This window comes from Cinclus cinclus, chromosome 3 (assembly GCF_963662255.1).
Source record: "Cinclus cinclus chromosome 3, bCinCin1.1, whole genome shotgun sequence".
NCBI classification, from domain to species: Eukaryota; Metazoa; Chordata; class Aves; order Passeriformes; family Cinclidae; genus Cinclus; species Cinclus cinclus.
This window is the reverse complement of record NC_085048.1, coordinates 114,821,489-114,838,194: the sequence shown is the minus strand read 5'-3', so window position 1 is coordinate 114,838,194 and position 16,706 is coordinate 114,821,489. Positions and strand designations below refer to the sequence as shown.

The window sequence follows — 16,706 nt, the reverse complement described above, 5'->3', positions numbered from 1 at the left end:
AATAATACTTACAGTGTCACATTATCTTGGTGAATAGGTTGATGCTGGATCATTAGATCTAGGGGAATATTTTATACTTTGGACATTCCACAACAGCCATTGCAGAGGTGAATATGAAATAATTGCATCCTGTAGCACAGTGGAGTTAAACAGACAGAATTAAAGCCAACCTTACATGAAATGAAAATGCCCTGTTACTGAATAGGCCACCTGAGCCAGATTTTAAGTTTGTGTATCATTTGTTTGGAGTAGCTTAAAGTTAGAGAGAAAAGTCAGTTGCGAGTCCTAAAATCAATGTAAGTTAAAGGTGCTTTTAAGTGTTTAATGATTTAGTAATTAACATATTGATGAACATTTGCAACTTGCCTAGGGAAAAAGAACATGACCTAGAAAGGCGTTACGAGCTGCTGAACCGGGAGCTCAGAGCAATGCTGGCTATTGAAGGTAAGAGCAGTGCTGGGGACTGAGGAGGTGGGGGGGGGGAAAGTGCTCACTGCCAGACAGGTTGGGCACCTGGAAGTGCCAAACGTGGAGGCTTCTCTGAAGCCCATTAGTAATGCTGATATTTACATCACTTCAAGTGGTGGCACGCAGCAAGTGCGCTGAGGCTGCAATCCCATTATTAAGTTTTTTTCAGGATTTAAAAAAAGAAAAATTAAAAATATCCCAAGATACTTTAATGGGACAAAAGAGTGTGGTCTTGTTGCGATAAACTTTGAAAACAAAGTGATGAGGACATAGAGAACGTGTCTAGGGATTACAGTTTTTTATTGCAGTAGTGCTCTCTTGGCTTTCCTGAGGCATCGTGCTGCTTTTGGTGCCACAGAAAAAGGAAGGGGTGACCCACAGAAGAAGGCCTCTTCCTTTTAATGTTTCAGACCTGTTCTACAGCAGTAACTCACTGTGGGGGGGAAAAGGTCTCATTGGTTTTGGTGGTAAAACACTACGTTTGTCAAGTAAATATTTCATCACAAGCACCAGCAGGATTAGTGCAATCCTTTGCACAGAGCTTCTCCCTTCCCCGTGACTCTCCCCAGTTTAGTCACCTCACCTGAATGGAGGTAACACTCAGGGGAAGATTGACATGGGATAAATAAAACAATTGCACCCTTTCCATAGGGCTTTCCAGTGAATTGTACAATAATCCTTGGGATGATTAATAATAAAAAATAAACACCCAGATAGCTTAAACCATTGCTTGCATGATTTTCTTATTTAAATATCTTAAGTGTTTTCTAATGCTGCACCACTTATACCTCTCAGTCACAAATGCTGCCTTACAGTTCAAAGATGTTTGCTTTAAAGTTAATCCTTTGGGCTCTGTAAAATGGACCTTTTGTCTAATCAATGCAAATTGATTTTGCTATTCCGTATTGACCTCTCAACCCTTTGACTGTCCATGGTAATTTCTTTCTTCACCTGATAAGGTACCTGATCCATAATAAATCAATTCTAATTAGTTTGGAGACTTCACTGGAAGCATAAGTTTGTTGGAAAAAAGCAGCAGGTTTCAGGTAGCTTTTTCATATCTCTCCATCTGTAGTTATATTTTTTGCATAAGACTGTCTTCACTATATTCTTGGATAATCCCGAGTCATAAATATATACATTGCTTTCTGCAGAGACAAGCCAGGGTAATTTGGAATCGTACTGATGAAATATTTAAAATGTAAAATAACCTAAAACTAGAGAGGAGCTAAGAGATCCTGGATTTCAATCTAAACTTTCAGTGTTTAATTGCCTCATATATGTATACTGCCTTGGAATGTCCTAGCAGCAGCCTTTGAACATCTAGCAGCTTGTGCCATTTGCACATTATCTAGAACAAAAATGGTTTTTAAATTTCTTTTTGTAAGTCCAGAGAGGATGCCCAACTCCAGAAAAATCGTCTTTTTTTCCTCTCTCTCATTTTTTTCTTTCTTTCTTTTTTTTTTTCTCCTTTTAATATGCTACTGGTAATATGGTAAACAGAGGTTTAGGAAGCAAACAAGTGCTGGGGGATATTTTTATTTATGCAACAAAGTCCTCATTTAGCATTTTAGCTATCAATAAGATTACTGGTCTTTGTGTAGAACTTTTAACAGTTATCTGCTTTTACCCAAAAAAACACATTTAAGGAAAAACTCTTCCAGGAAAGCACCTGTGAAAACTCAAAATACGAATTTGCGACATCTCGCCTCTTGATGCGTGCATCAGTGTTTTCTGTGTTCAGAAGATGCAAAGATGCCACTTTTTGGGAAGCACTGCTAAACTCACACCATTTCCAATGTGATTTCTCTGAAGAAGCAAGGGCTGCCCCGACAGCCCAGCACTGTCGGCTCGGGGCCATTTAGTTGATTGCTAATGAGTGCCTGGGCTCCCTGAAAGAGTTGAAAAGACAGATCTCACTTTTACCAGCACCAGTTCCAAAACTGAGGTATATGGGCAGGCAAGGAAAAAAAAAAATACGTGTATGTATGTATGTATATATACACGCATATATATGTGTGTGTGTAACAGGATGGGAGCAGTTTGTTTGTGTAAAAGAAAAGCAGAACACACCAACCCAAACTGGAACTTAAAAAAGAAAGTCTTTTGAAAGGTGGTAATTACTGTTTTGGTAAATTGCTCTAACTCTTCCACGCCTGACTATGTTTAAAAATCTGTCAACCAATTTACTTAGCTGGTCGATGACAGGGGGGGAAAAAAAAGGAGAGAAAAGAGCTTTGCAGAAGCTTTCTGCCTGCTGATGGCAGATAAAGGCGGTTCTGCCGTGCCTGCTTGGGCAGCGTGCGGGCAGCGCTGGCGGCCGGAGGTGCTTCCCTGCTTCCCGTTAGGATGCTCAGTGATGTGGAGACAGCGGCTCCTTCCCGGCCGCTCATCTGCAAGGCACCGGCAGCTGAATGGCTTCTTGGAGGGGTTACGGCGCTTCACGAGGAGCACATGAATGACCCAGGGTGGTTAAAAAAAAAAAAAAAAAAAAAAGAAAAGAAAAAAGAAAAAAAAAAAAAGGCATACTTCTCCCCCCCCTCCTCCCCCACGGAGCCGTAGAGATAAGAAAGAGAGAGTTAACTGCACTGGCTGCTTGCAGATGTAAAGTGTTCCTCTTGGACTGTTCCGACCCAGAAAGGCCGGAAACCCCTCACTAAGAGGCCAAAGAAAATGCAGGTAAACGGGGTCCGTTTTCACCTCTGCACAGCCTGGCTGTTTGGAGCCAGCTGCTCCTGGGCACGAGGTGCTGCGTTTCAGAGCCTGGTTTATACTGCAGCCGCAGCCGAGTGCCGGGATGCCTCACTTTCAGCTACCTTTCCTCTCACTCCTTTCTTTTATTTATTTTTTTTTTCCAGTCGAGTTTTAATGCCTCCTTAGAAAAGATAAGTTCATTTTTTGCACACCTTAGGGTGGTGTGTTCATTTTCTGCCCAAGAAATGGATCTTCTTTCGGATTTTGTACATCTTGATTTATTCTTGGCTTATAGTTTGAAGTGGGTGCTCTTCTAAAAGGATTTATGCATAGGTTCACTATTTTTGTAGTTATGGTTTATATGATAAGCTTTTTATATTTAAAATCAATATGTAATCCTGTGGAGGAGCTTATCCTCTAAAACCCCATTTGTAAATCTATTTTAGCTTTGTTACACCGCGCAGCCACAGTATTCCATAGATTGATTAGGTTCAGCAGCAGAATCCTATCAAATGGCCTGCTCTGATGATGATGCAAACTCTTTCAGGATTGCTAGTTGACTGGAACTAAAGATAAGACCTGACTGCAATCCCCCAATGTGCTCTTTACAAAACTAGTGTTAATTTTCATCAAAGTGCCAGGCTTATTTATTATAGTGGCAAGGTTGAAGGTTTTACTACGAGAACTTTCAACCATTTCTATTAAAAGTATTTCTATGGGAGCTGGACGTGTGTTTGCTCAAAGTAATTATCAGTTTAAGCAGTGGGGAGAAAAAAAAAAGACAATATGAAGTCAATGAAGATGAATAATTGAAAACATTTCTACTTCAATGTGAATTTAGGAAACTCTGTCATTTCAAACTGCCCGTCGCGAGTGGTGGCACGGGGGCTTTAGCTTTCAACACTTTTAGCTCATATACAGCCTCAGAGCTTAATCCTATTTTTGTCCAGAGTGTAGCTTTTATAACAGTATTATTCTGAAATCTTCAAATTAATCACAGCCCATATTGTAGCTTCCCAGAGCTGCAGTCAGCCTGGGTAACTATATGTGACAGGTGTTATAGGTAATCCTGGCTTAAAAGGCACAACAGGTAGGAATCAAACTTGAACACAGTTGCTTTTTTAAACATAGGGATGCTTCCCAAAACTGCTGCCCAGCAGTATTTTGTAGGATAAAACAAAATTGCAAGGTAGTCACCTATAAAATGTTATTTAAATACTTAGAGTCAGTTAGCCTTTTAACCAATTGCTGCTCGACTCTTTATTTATTTTGGGGGGGAGGAAAGACAGACTCCTTGTCTAGAAATGGAAGTAGAATTGCAAGGGAATATTTCTGCCAGCAGATTTTTCTCATGGTGTATTTCAAACATTAATAATAAGCAAATGCAGAAAAAAACCAAACAAACAAACAAAACCCGAAACAAATACAACAGTTTTGTTCCATGAAATCCTAATAGGACATTAGTTACTTCACGGGGCTATAAGGTGAAGCAACAAAACCTGTAGCACTTAGGAAGGGGCTTAACAGAGAAAAATAGTGAGGGACTGAGCAAAATATACACTGAAATATTCTGATTTGTTTGCTCTTTCAAAAACTAAAGTTGCTGCTGCAGCTGGAGAATGGCAGATGGGCAAACAAACAAAAAAAGAGCTTTAAAAATAAGAAGTGAAAACCTTCAAAACTGCAAAAAAATTATATAAAACCCAGGTAGAGACAACGGATTTCAAATCCCTTTTCATCCAGAGGTTCCAGATGTGCCGGGGAGCCTGAGTCCCAGCACAATTCCCAGCTGAAGCCGGGGAAAAGTTAACCTGAAAGTTGGGGACCACATCTGGGGGGAGGCAAACACCCCTGAAATCCTCTGCCGTGTCTCTCTCTCTCTCCTTTTCTGTCGGGCTTGCTGCCGTGGCCCTTTTCAGGGCGGCGTTGTCATGCTGAGATCTCATTGCGTCTGAGGGGCTTTATTTGTGGGGCAAAACGCTCCGGTTTGGGGAAGCTCTGACTCGCAGAGTGGCAGAGCAGTGTGTTCTAAACGGGTTGAAGTGAAGGAGCTTTGCCCAAAAAAGGAGAAGCAGCAGTGAAAATCGAGAGACTGACCCAAGAAGCAGCGCCTAAAAGGATGCTACCCAAAAAAAAAAAAAAAAAAAAAAAAAAGGGAAATTGGGAAAGGAAAATAAGGATAACCAGGAAGAGAATGAGAAAAATGAGAAAAACAAGAAGTGCCGGAAGTTTGGGCAGTGCCCTGCCAGGCCGGTGCTCCGGGCAGGGCTCTGGTGCCACCGCTCCGGCTCCGCCGCTGCCTGCGGGACGCGGCCGTGCGCGCTCGCCGCTCGCGGTGCCTGCCCACGCGTGTGCCGTGGGTTTTCCTGCGCGCCGCTTTTCCCGGGGCTCGCTCGTGGGCCCGTGTGCCCGGGCAGACGGCGAGGAGGGCGCGATAAAAGCGGTTGCACATTCCTGCCTTTTCTGCCGCTCTTCCAACCTTCATTGCATGATGATGCATCTAATTTTTAATTTGTAAATACAAGGCTGAATTCCCTCTAGCACCACTTGCTTTCATAAAGCTTCTGAGCAGTTTGCTGTCTTGAATAAATTTGGCTTTGGAGGGGGGTCAGGGGGATTTGAACCACCGCATTCTTGCGGGGTTTGTGAAGATTCACATGGTAACCGGTGGGGAGCATTGTTCGGCTTATCTGAATAAGCACCAGCCATGTGAGTTTTAACATGATCGCCCAGGGCAATGGAGAGCGCGGATGGGTGGGGGTGAAAGCCAAAAGGACTGCACCCTCTCTCCCCTTCGCCTTCGGGAAGCGCGGCCGGGGAGGAGGAGGAGGAGGAGGACACCGCCGGGCCGGTGGCGATGGCTTCTCCCGGTGGTTGGGTGTTTTTTGGATTGGTTTTTGTTTGTTTTGGGGTTTTTTTGGTTTTGTTTTTTGGGTTTTTTTTGTTTTTTTTGGAGCCGGTGTCCCCTTTCCCTCCCGCTCCTCAATTGTCCTGCTATCTCTCTCATAATCTACTGCTCCTGCTTTTCATTGTTTACCTTCCTAATGAGGGAGGCGGGGAAGGCTGGGGCTTGACTGACAGCGACAAGCCCTCACGGTCTGGCTGGAGAGCCGAGGGCTGCGGGCGGTCCCGGGGGGTTGCGCCGGGCCCGAGCTCCGGCGGGCTGCGGCCGCAGGAATCCCTTTGGGAATAGCGAGGCTGCCCGCCCGCCGCTGGCTGCCAACGCCGGGGCTGGAAGGGCCCCGCGATATTCTGTAGCAAGTGTATTTTTTACTTCAAAGTGGGAAATGCTAATTAAGCGATACCTGCCTTTAAAGTTACTGCGGAGCATATGGTGCGCTGTGTGAGATTCCTCCAGCCGCTGAGAGCGGGCGAGGAGTGCGCACAGAGGAGCCGGGCTGCGGGAAGCGGGCATTCCTCCGGGAGGGCAAACACGGCACTGGCCATGCCCGCCAGCGGACCACAGCCGTGGGGAAAACCAAAATTTTACACTGAAAAAAAAAAAAAAAAAAAAAAAGGAAAGGAAAGAAAACCCCACCCAAACGACCCCAAAATCGCTGCCGAGCTCCCCCAAGCCAAGGTGCGCGAAACGCCGCCGGGCTGCGCTTGTCTCCGCGGTAGCCTCGCTGGGGAGAGAGGCCGGGCCCGGGCCGGGCCGTGCCAGGCTGGGTTGGGCCGTACCGGGCCGTGCCGGGCCGGGTTGGGCCGTACCGGGCCGTGCCGGGCCGCAGCGGGCGCGGGTCCCGGCCGGGTTGGCCGTGCCGGGCGCTGGCGGCCGCCGCGCTCACCGCTGCTCTTGTTGTGCTTCTCCCGCAGACTGGCAGAAGACCGAGGCGCAGAAGAGGCGAGAGCAGCTCTTGCTGGACGAACTCGTTATTCTCGTTAATAAACGGGACGCGCTGGTCAGGGACTTGGACGCCCAGGAGAAGCAGTGAGTCGGGCGAAGAGGGAGGGGGGAGGGTCCCCGCCGAGCCGCCACGGTCCCCACGGAAAGTTTGGTCCAAGTCCGCGGGTGCCGTGGCCGCGGGGGAACTCGGCGCGGCCGCGGAGGCGAGCGGGGCCGGCCCGCATCCCGCTCAGCTCCTCACCGCGCCTCCCGCCGCTTCTTTCCGCAGGGCCGAGGAAGAGGACGAGCATTTGGAGAGGACCCTCGAGCAAAACAAAGGCAAGATGGCCAAGAAGGAAGAGAAATGCATTCTCCAGTGAGCGGCCTTCCCGCGGCGGCAGCGAAATCGCAGCGCAGCTTTCTTAACGTTCTTAAAATGCCGACATGAGACTGGGAAAAAAACAGAAAAAGATGTTTTGAAAAAAAAAAATTAAACTTTTTTGCATTTTCTTAGGCCAGATCTAGGCTGCGCCGGGCCCCACTCCGTTGTTTTTTTGTTTTCCATTCAAGCGAACTCGCGTTGTCCCATGATTTCCGTGTGGGCTCAGCTCTCCTGCCGAAAGCGTTGGAAATGGAATCGCCGAGACCCCTGGCGTGCGGGCGATGCCGGAGATGGGCGGAAGGAGGAGAAGAAATAGTCTGTCCTGGTTTCTGTAGCTGGAGGAGGGCTGAGTTTTGAAATAAAAATGTTTTTGTCGTAATAGGATTAGAGAGGGGGATATAGGAAAAAAAAATCATTGGGAATGGTTTCATCTAGTCCTGCCATATGTAATACTTAATAAGCTACCTACATTTTATAGTTAGGTCAGATCCACCCCAGTTATTATTAAAAATGTGCTGTATTTACCCGTGGTTTAATACATCAGTTTTACATTTCCCCGGGAGTAGAGCCGAGCTGCTCTGGTTTACTCGGGGGGCTTCTCCCCCAGAGCTGGCGCAAAACCCTGGGAGCGGCTGCGAGCGGAGCGGGACAGCCCGGGGCAGAGACCGGCCCGGCCTGGGACAGCGCGACACTTCCCACCCGCGTCCTCCCTCGAACCGGACCGGACCGGACCGCGCCTCCCGCTCCGCGTTATTTATTGCGCCCGGCCGCGTTCCCCACCGCATCCCGCCCCGTCCGTGTGCCCCCAAGCGTGTCCCGCGCTCGCATCTTCCCTTCGTGGAGCTCGTCTCGTTTATTTATTACAACACCGAGTCATATATAAAATTTTCAATAAAACCCGAATCTTTCTTACCGTAACTGCCGCTTTCCTCTTTTTACCTGGGAAACTCCCTTCACTGCTCCCGCCCTCAGTCAGCCCGGGAGGGGGCTCGGGGGACGGGAAGGGACCGATCCCGGCGGGGGGAATCGCAGGGGGCTCCGCGCCCCGGGCAGCCCCGGCCACCGCCGCTTCGCCAACGCAACGAAACCCACCGGACGGAAAAGTTTTTCGTTTGATTTTAATAAAACGCAGCTCGGAGAGGGGGAGGGAAAACTTTTCCCTGCGGTGCCGATGCCGCCCGCCAGCGGCGTGGGGGATGCGCGGCCAAAGCCGGGCTGTGGGCGCGCAAGGAACGCACCCGCGGGGAGCGGAGGGGAGCGGGCGGAAAGAGCCCGAACCCTGCGGGGTCGCGGCTGCCGCTCCTCGAGGGACCGCAACAGCGCCGGCGGCTCCAGGTGCGACCGCGGCCTGCGGCCCGCTCCGCCAAAAAGTCTCCCGTGGAGGAGGGAAGCGCCCGGTTCTGTGCGAGCCGCCGCCGGTGCCGAAAGATGTACCGGCTTGGGAAACTGGGGGCTGCCCCGGGGCCCGCAGGTGGATTTGGCCCCATGCGAAGTTTGGAAAGATGCGCGGAACACCCCCGGCGCCGGGGGGGCTGGGGCAGAGGTGTCCACCGTGCTCTTCTGCCCTCCCTTAAAAATGCAGGGGCTGGGAACGGCAGGAAACACCGGGGGCTCCGCGGACAGCGGCGGAGGATCGGGAGGGGAGAGAGAGAGAGAGGGCAAAGCCCGAGGAGCTGCGTGCCCGGCCGGGCACCGGGAGCTGCTGGGCCCCGAAGCGCGGGGCTGCCCCCGGGGCGAGGGGGGCCGCGGGAGGGCATCCTCTCCTCCTGGCGGAGCCTAGCTTTAAAAGCGAAAAAAGTAACTCAGTCGCTGGGCTGGGGGAAAAATAAGTGTGTGTGTTGTGTCCCCCCGTCTTTCTCCCCCGCCCCGCAGCCGGACCGAACTGCCCCTGCCCTTCGCCGGGGCCGGGGTCGCGCAGCCCGGCCCCCCGCCCACCCGCAGCTCCCGCCCTGCCGCCGACCTTACCTGGGCGCAGCGGGGAGGGCGCCGGCTCCGTCCGGCCGAGGGAACGGGGCGTCGGAGTCGCCGGGACCGTCACCTCGCGGGGGTGGCGAGCCCCGCGCTCGCCCTGCCCGCAGCCCCCGGCCAAGCCTGCGGGGAGGCGTCCGCAGCTGGGGATTGGGTAACCGCGGGATTTGCGGGAGGTTTGGGGGGGCATGGATACCCCCTGGTGTGTGTCTGCGGCGGGGGGAGAGCGGAGGGGGCTGCTGCCCGACAGGACCGGGGCTGCCCCAGCGGGGCGAAGTGATGGGAAGGCGGCGGGGGCGGGGGGAGCGAGCCAGGAACTGCCCCGGCAGGACTGGGGCAAAACGGGGAAGAGGGGCTGGAAGGGGGGAGAACTGCCCCCGCAAACTCTTCCTCTTCCCTCCTACTGCCTTTACTTTTTTTGTGAATGGGCCGCGGCGCCTTTGTTACGGGGAGAAGTGCCCGTGTCGCTGACTTTTGCGGGAGAGCGGAGCAGCTTGCTAACCTCCTTCGCTCTACTCATCGGCTCCCTCCTGACCGGCTTAGACGGTTCCCTCCTCGCACAGGAAAAAAAAAAAAAAAAGATTTGAAAAGAAGGGGGAAAAAAAAAAAAAACTCCAACAACAACAAAATGCGGGGGAAAGTCTTCCCCCCGGGAGACCGAACTCCGATCGGGGCCGGCGGGCAGCGCCTTTGAACATTAGCTCGCTTTCAGCTCCACAGCAATTAGAGGGAGTTGATTTGGGGAGACCAACAAAAGCCGCGCACCGGAGCCTCTTCAGAGGTCCGGGGCCGCTCCGCCGCCTGCGCGGCCGCCGCGCCCCGACCCCGCCGACTCGAGCGGGGAGCGCTGCCCCGCGGAGCGCCCGGTGTCCCCTCGCCCCTCTCCCCGCCCGCTCGCCCCCCGAGGCGCGCAGCAGCCCCTAAATTCGGGACATGAGGGGAAATGTGCGGTCGCTGTAGTTTTACTGGGATTTTAAAGCACAAAGTTTGGGAGAGCCTGCGGGCATCGGAGGGAGGGGGGGGGAACCGCGACACCGCCTCCCCTCCCCAGGAGCGCCCTCCGCGCCGGCGAAGGCGGCAGGCGAAACTTTTTCCGCGGTCTCCCCGGGGCCGGCGGGGACGGGGAGGGCGGCGCGGAGCGGCGTGGGGAGCATCCCGAGGGAGGGGGGGGGAGAGCTGCGCGGGCGCGGAGCGACCCTCCCTCTTCCGCACTTCTCCAACAATTCCCACCACCCGCCCTCTCCGCGGAGGTTGCGCGGGGCCCTGCGCTCCGGCCCCCTGCGCCCCTCGCTCGGCCGGCCGGTTCTCCGCGGCGCCGGGGTCGGTGCGCGGGGGAGCGCGGAGCGGCGCGGGGCGGTGCGGAGGAGCCGTCGCCCCGCGCTGCCATTGCCCGGGCGGCTGTCAGTCAGGCGGGGAGCGGCCAGGGATTGGCGCCGGGCTGGTTACGCAGTTGCTTTGCGCGCACATACAAGGGTAGGGCCGGGGGTAGGTGATCAATCCTCATCAGGGCCGCGGCTCCATCGCCCCGACAGCGCGGGCCGCCGGCAAGGTAACGCGGGGTACCCCGACAAGTCGGGGGTGCGCGGCTCGGCTCCGGCAGCGCCCCCCCCGGCCCCCCTCCCCAGCCCGCCTCTCACCTGCCTGCCCCCCTTCCTCCCTCCCCCCGCCGCGCCCCCTCCGCGCCCCCCGCCCGCTCCGCCCCGCGCTGCCCCGCGCAGCCCCCGCCGGGCGGGCGCTCAGTCGCTGTCGCTCCGCAGGTGGCCGCGCAGGTGAGACGGGCGGGGGCGGTGGGCACCGCGCTCACCGACGGGGCGGGCGGCGGGGCCGGGACGGAGCGTAGCGGGCCCGCGGTGCCGTGGGCAGGGGTGGTGAGCGCGGCCGGGCCGAGGCTATCTCGGGATTTTCCTCTTTCCCGTCTCCTCTTTTTTCACTTTTCTTCCCCCCCCCCTCCGTTCTCTCCTCCCGGGACGGGCCCGCTCCGCCGCGTCCCCGACAAAGTTATGCAACGCCGGGTCCCGGCGGTGCCACCCGACCTGTGCCCGGCCTACGGGGGGCACCGCGAACCCTCCCGGCATCCCCGGCCCGGGTGCCCCATTCCCCCGGCTGGGGGGCAGCTGTGTCAGCCTCGGCAGCGGGGGCTGCCCCGGGGGCTCGACGGGGCCGCCCGGGGTCTCTCCGCTCCTTCCTCCCCTCCGCGTTCGTCTGAGGCACTTTGCCCCCGAGCCCGGGCGCTGCCGGGTGTCTCGTACCGTGTCCCCCCCCGCCGGCCCTCCCGGAGCCCCCCGGGCGGGCCCCGCCGCTGTCCCGTCCAGGCTGCCAGCGCTTTCTCCCGCTCGGCTGCCGTAGAGCTCCTTTTTTTTTTCCTTTCCCCCCTTTTTAACTCTTATCCATTTCTAATTAAAACGTCCCCGTCTGCTCGCTTTTAAATTAATTATACTTCCCTCCTCTGATACCTCCTTTTGATTCCTAATCCAATTATCTTTTTAAATAATTGCTTTATCTCTCCCGATCGCCGGGCACTGTTGCCTCTCGGCACTTGCGCGCGACTCGCCTTCGTTTAAAATAAAATAATAATAAAAATTAACAATCGGAAGCCGCCAGCGCGGAGCCCCCGCGCCGGGTGGGCTCAGCCCAGAGGAAGCCCCCGGCTGCACTCGGGCGGCCGAAGCCTCACCCGCTTCTCTCCGCTCTCTCCCCAGGCGCTCCGGCCTCGCCTCTGCGCGGGGAAGAAATCCGTCTGTTTCTCGATCCTCGTTGTTATTTTGATTTTTTTTTTCCCCCCCTTCGTTTTAATTTTTCTCTCACTTCACCTGCGATCTCTCGAGGACCTCGTGGCGGTGACGGCGAGACGGAACGAAAAAACTCCTTTCGCACCGACTTTGTGCTCTTTTTAAAAATTATCGTTGGCTTTAAAATTTTTTGCCTCTTTTTTGGGGATTTTTTTTTTCGGGGACTCTTTTTGTCAGTTTTTTTTTTTTTCCTTTTCATTTTCCCCTCCCCACCCCATACATTCGATTTGATTTTGATTTTTTTTTTTTGATTTTTTTTTTCCTGCGGGACTTTGGAGGAAAACTGCCCGGCTTCTAGCATGATGTCTTACCTCAAACAGCCCCCTTACGGCATGAATGGGCTGGGGCTGACGGGCCCCGCCATGGATCTGCTGCATCCCTCCGTGGGGTATCCGGGTGAGTGCCGCGCACCGCGGCCCCCCCCAGTCCCCCCGTCCTCCAGCAAGCGGAGGGGGAAAACTTCCAATCCGTGCGGGTTTGGAGGAGCTGGTGGGGCCGAACGGTTTAGGGTGGGCTGTGGGCTGGTTGTTTGCCCTGCACCCATACCTGGGGATATTGGGGTCTAGCTGAATTCCGCCCCTGTTCTCAGGGTGTCTTCGTTTTCCATGGGATTTTTAAGGAGAAAGAACTTTCAAATCGAACAACAACAACAACAAAAAAAAATTAAATAAATTAATTTCGACACAACGAAATCTCCCCGTAGCTCCCTCTGGAGCCAGGCCTGACCCTTCCCCAGCCCTGTGCCCCTCTCCCTGCCCGCAGCGGGACGGCGTCCGGCAGCCGCGGGTGCGCAGGGATGCTGCCGCTCTCAGGGTGCTCCTCAGGCCCCTGTCCCGGGGACACCGGGGTTCCCCCCTTGCCGGGGCGTGCGGGAGGTGCGTGGGGGCCCGGCGTGACCGGCGTGGTGGTGCTCATCCCGCAGCCACCCCGCGGAAGCAGCGGCGGGAGCGCACCACCTTCACCCGCTCGCAGCTGGACGTGCTGGAGGCGCTCTTTGCCAAGACCCGCTACCCTGACATCTTCATGCGGGAAGAGGTCGCCTTGAAGATCAACCTGCCCGAATCCCGAGTTCAGGTACCGGACCTGCGTGGGGGAACCCCGCACCCCTGTGGGATGCAGGACCATCCCAGCTCAGCTGGCGCTGCTCAGACCGCCTGATCCATGCGCACTCATCCCTGTTTCCTTAGGACAGGGATGCGTGTGGGCTCCCATGTGCTAGTCCATCCCACTGTGGGGACATTCAGCCAAAGAGGGAGCATTTATCTTTATTTTTATTATTATTATTCTCTCGTATGCATTTTATTTTTATTAATATTTTTCTGTTACTCTCCACTTGCTCCAAGGCATAGCAGCCCTACCACCGGGTTGCTTCCCAGAGGTATTCCCTTTGGGAACTGGTCAATGGACACCCAGGGGGGTGGGATATGCAGGCAGCACCCAACGCAGGATCTGTCCCCCAGATCCATATTTTGTCTCTATGCCAGAGATATGCAAGAGCTGGGACACCACAGGCTTTGACCCTGGCCATCCTTGCTTTTTGGCAAGGCTGTGGGGTGGCCGGGTTGCCAGGCAGGGATGGGATTGTATTTGGGGATGTAAGGGGTGGGCAGTGTTAGTGGGGACTGCGAGAACTGGTGCCGGGGTGAGGGTGGCCGAGCAGCTCTCGGGCTGAAGAGCTCCCGGGGCTGTCGGGGCCCCTGCTCGCCCCACCACGCTCCTTGCTCCCCCGCACCCCGTTTTCTCCCCGCAGGTCTGGTTCAAGAACCGCCGCGCCAAGTGCCGGCAGCAGCAGCAGAGCGGCGGCGGGGCCAAGAGCCGTCCGGCCAAGAAGAAATCGTCGCCCGCTCGGGAGAGCTCGGGTTCGGAGAGCAGCGGGCAGTTCACGCCGCCGGCAGCGGCCTCCAGCTCCGCCTCGTCTTCCTCCTCCAGCTCGGCCTCCTCAGCCCCGGTGGGCGCCCCGGCCTCTCTCAGCACCCCGGCGTCGTCCATCTGGAGCCCGGCTTCCATCTCTCCCGGCGCGGCTCCCGCGGGGGTTTCGGTGCCCGAGCCGCTGCCGCCGGCCGCCGCCTCCTGCATGCAGAGAGCCGGCCCCGCCGCCTCGGCCGCCTCCGCCTCCTACCCCGTGTCCTACAGCCAGGGAGGGGGGTACGGCCAGGGCTACCCCGCGCCGCCCTCCTCGTCCTACTTCGGCGGCGTGGATTGCAGCTCCTACCTGGCGCCCATGCACTCCCACCACCATCCTCACCAGCTCAGCCCCATGGGGCCCTCCTCGGTGCCGGGCCACCATCACCATCACCCGCTGAGCCAGAGCTCGGGCCACCACCACCATCACCACCACCACCACCACCACCAAGGGTACGGCGGCACAGGGCTGCCCTTCAATTCCTCCGACTGCCTGGACTACAAGGAGCCCGCCGCTGCCGCTGCTGCCTCCTGGAAGCTCAACTTCAACTCTCCCGACTGCCTTGACTACAAGGACCAGGCGTCCTGGCGCTTCCAGGTCTTGTGAGGGGCCGGTCACATCCCCCCAAGCTGCCACTGACCTCCCACCCGGGGACTCCCCACCGCCTCCTGGGCAGGACTCTGGCTCTTCCTCTTCCTCCTCCTCCCTCTTCGTTAGCAGTGGCGATGCCCTGGGGAGCTCCCGCCGCCCCCATCTCTACTGACTGATATTTATTTGCTTCCTGCACCACTCCACCAGGTTTATTATAATTATTATTTTTTTAAAACGGAACAGAAGAGGAGTTAAAAAAAAAAAAAAAAGAAAGAAAGATTGAAAAGCCTAGCGTGTCCCCTGCTGCCCCCCGGGCAGAGGCGCAGGCTGGCTCCTGCCCTGCCAGTGCCCCCCAGCTTTGTGCGGGCACCCTCAGCCCCTGCGGGTGTGGAAGCCCCGGCTCGCCAGCCCTGTACAGCCTCTTGCCGCGGGGAGCGGCGGGAATGATGTAAATACTCGGTCCGTTCCAGTGACCACGATTATTTTTAGTTGATGCTGTTGGGTTGGCATTTATCTAGAGTCTAACATGGAACAGAACGTTAAGAAAAAATAAATAAATAAAAAAAACCTTTTTAAATTTCAAATTTAAATTTTCTTCCCTAAAAAAAAAAAAAAAAGAATGTTTCCCGGTCTTATGTCCTCCGTCCATCCTCGAGGGCTGCTCTGCACAAGCTTGGCTGTGCCGTCCTGGGGCTGAGTGCGAGGGGAGAGGCAGCAACCATGGAAGGTGCCCAGAAGGGAGGCAAAGGGGGAGGGAAAGGCTGCCCAGCTGATCCGCAACCTACAGACCAAAAAAACCCAAAACCTTTGGAAAAATAAATAAAAGGAAAGAAAAAAAAAAAAGAAGCTGCAAAAAAAAGTTTTGGTTTATTTTGGGGGGGGGAGGGTTGCAGGGATAAGCAGCTCCGGTTTGGGGCTGGGGAGTGGGGGGCTCACGGCTTTTCGGAGCGTGTCTTTTGGTTCGGTTTTCGTTTTGGTTGTTTCGAGCCCCTTGTGTCGGTCGGTGCGTTGTGGCGGGCGGGGGCTGCAGCCCCGCGTTCCTGCTTCCCCCGCCTGGGCCGGTGCTTCCCGGAGGCTTTGCCCCGCAGCGGGGACCAGGAACAGTGTACGTGTGACTTTTGATGCCGTAACCCCTTCAACTGTAAGGCAACCCCCCTCCTTTCTTTCCCACCCACCCCAATAAAATCTAAACTAATAAATGTAGTGGTGTCGTGTCCTCCTTTCTCCCTCCCGCCTCCTTCTCCTCGTAAAACTTCCCTGGGGAGAGTGAAGAGCAGGGAAACATTTCTTGGGAGCTCCCAGCAGAATGGGGATGTGTGTGATGAGTTCGCGAGCGCTCTGTGGAGGGGGGACCCAGCGCCACTTCTCCAGGTGCGGGCTGGGGACCCACTCTTACGTTAATTGACCCTTAATTGGTTACGGATTTATTGGTGCTCCGTGGTGCCGATGGGACTCACGGGACGGGCAAGCGCTGCCCGAAACCGCAAATTCCTCCTTCCCCCCGCTCCCAGGAAACTCGTGGCCCAGGCACGGGATGCGAGGGCTGCTCGGACATCCAGCCCGACCTCTGTCCCTCTGTGCGGGTTCGGCCCCTGCGCTTCCAGCCCCGAGCCCCGACTGTACCATCCTCAGCTGCCGGCTGCGGTCCAGCCAAGGAGGACAGAGAGATGATTTTTTTCTTTTTATTATTCTCGACGCAGTCTCCCCCTCTCTTCCCTCTCTCCCTCCCCACGACTTTCCCTTCAGTTGTTGGAAGCTGCCTGGTGTTTCCGGGGCTGTTCCCACTTGCACAGGACCGGGGATGCCTGGACCCGCGGGCTCCCCTGCTTGGGCCATTGATGCGCTCTGCTCGGGGACCATCCCCAAATTCCCATCCCTGTGGTCCTGCAGTAGTTCCCACTGCATCTGGGAGCTCCGGGGCGGCTCGGTGTGTCCCCATCCCTAGTGTCCCCAGGCAGCTTCGGCAGTGGTGACCGTGGTGGGGTGAGTGGTGCCAGTGCTCCCCGCGGCTGCTTTGGGGAGGGTTTCACGTCCCCCTTCCCGCACCACCTTCCCCCGCTTTCCCGTCCCAGCATCCTGGTGGAG

At 55.4% G+C, this 16,706-nt stretch overlaps 2 protein-coding genes across 2 annotated transcripts in view; both read left to right on the top strand.

The window, feature by feature from the left end:
* EHBP1 (EH domain binding protein 1) overlaps window positions 1–7,368 on the top strand; it is a 206,204-nt gene extending 198,836 nt beyond the window's left edge. The window contains exons 23-25 of the mRNA XM_062490659.1: window positions 371–444; window positions 6,979–7,093; window positions 7,278–7,368. Of these exons, the coding sequence (XP_062346643.1) occupies window positions 371–444; window positions 6,979–7,093; window positions 7,278–7,368 (280 nt within the window). The remainder of the gene's footprint in view (window positions 1–370; window positions 445–6,978; window positions 7,094–7,277) is intronic.
* Window positions 7,369–11,848: 4,480 nt separating this feature from the next.
* OTX1 (orthodenticle homeobox 1) lies at window positions 11,849–14,636 on the top strand. Its single transcript, XM_062489470.1, has 3 exons — window positions 11,849–12,523; window positions 13,050–13,201; window positions 13,878–14,636. Exons 1-3 carry the CDS (start codon window positions 12,427–12,429, stop codon window positions 14,634–14,636), a joined length of 1,008 nt encoding a protein of 335 aa, XP_062345454.1. The 5' UTR covers window positions 11,849–12,426.
* The last annotated feature ends 2,070 nt before the right edge of the window (window positions 14,637–16,706 follow it).

Coding starts and splice junctions, on each gene's coding strand:
- OTX1 (XM_062489470.1), top strand. CDS start 12,427: ATGATGTCTTACCTCAAACAGCCCCCTTACGGCATGAATGGGCTGGGG. Junction 12,524..13,049: donor TCCCTCCGTGGGGTATCCGG/GTGAGTGCCGCG, acceptor CTCATCCCGCAG/CCACCCCGCGGAAGCAGCGG. Junction 13,202..13,877: donor TGCCCGAATCCCGAGTTCAG/GTACCGGACCTG, acceptor TTCTCCCCGCAG/GTCTGGTTCAAGAACCGCCG.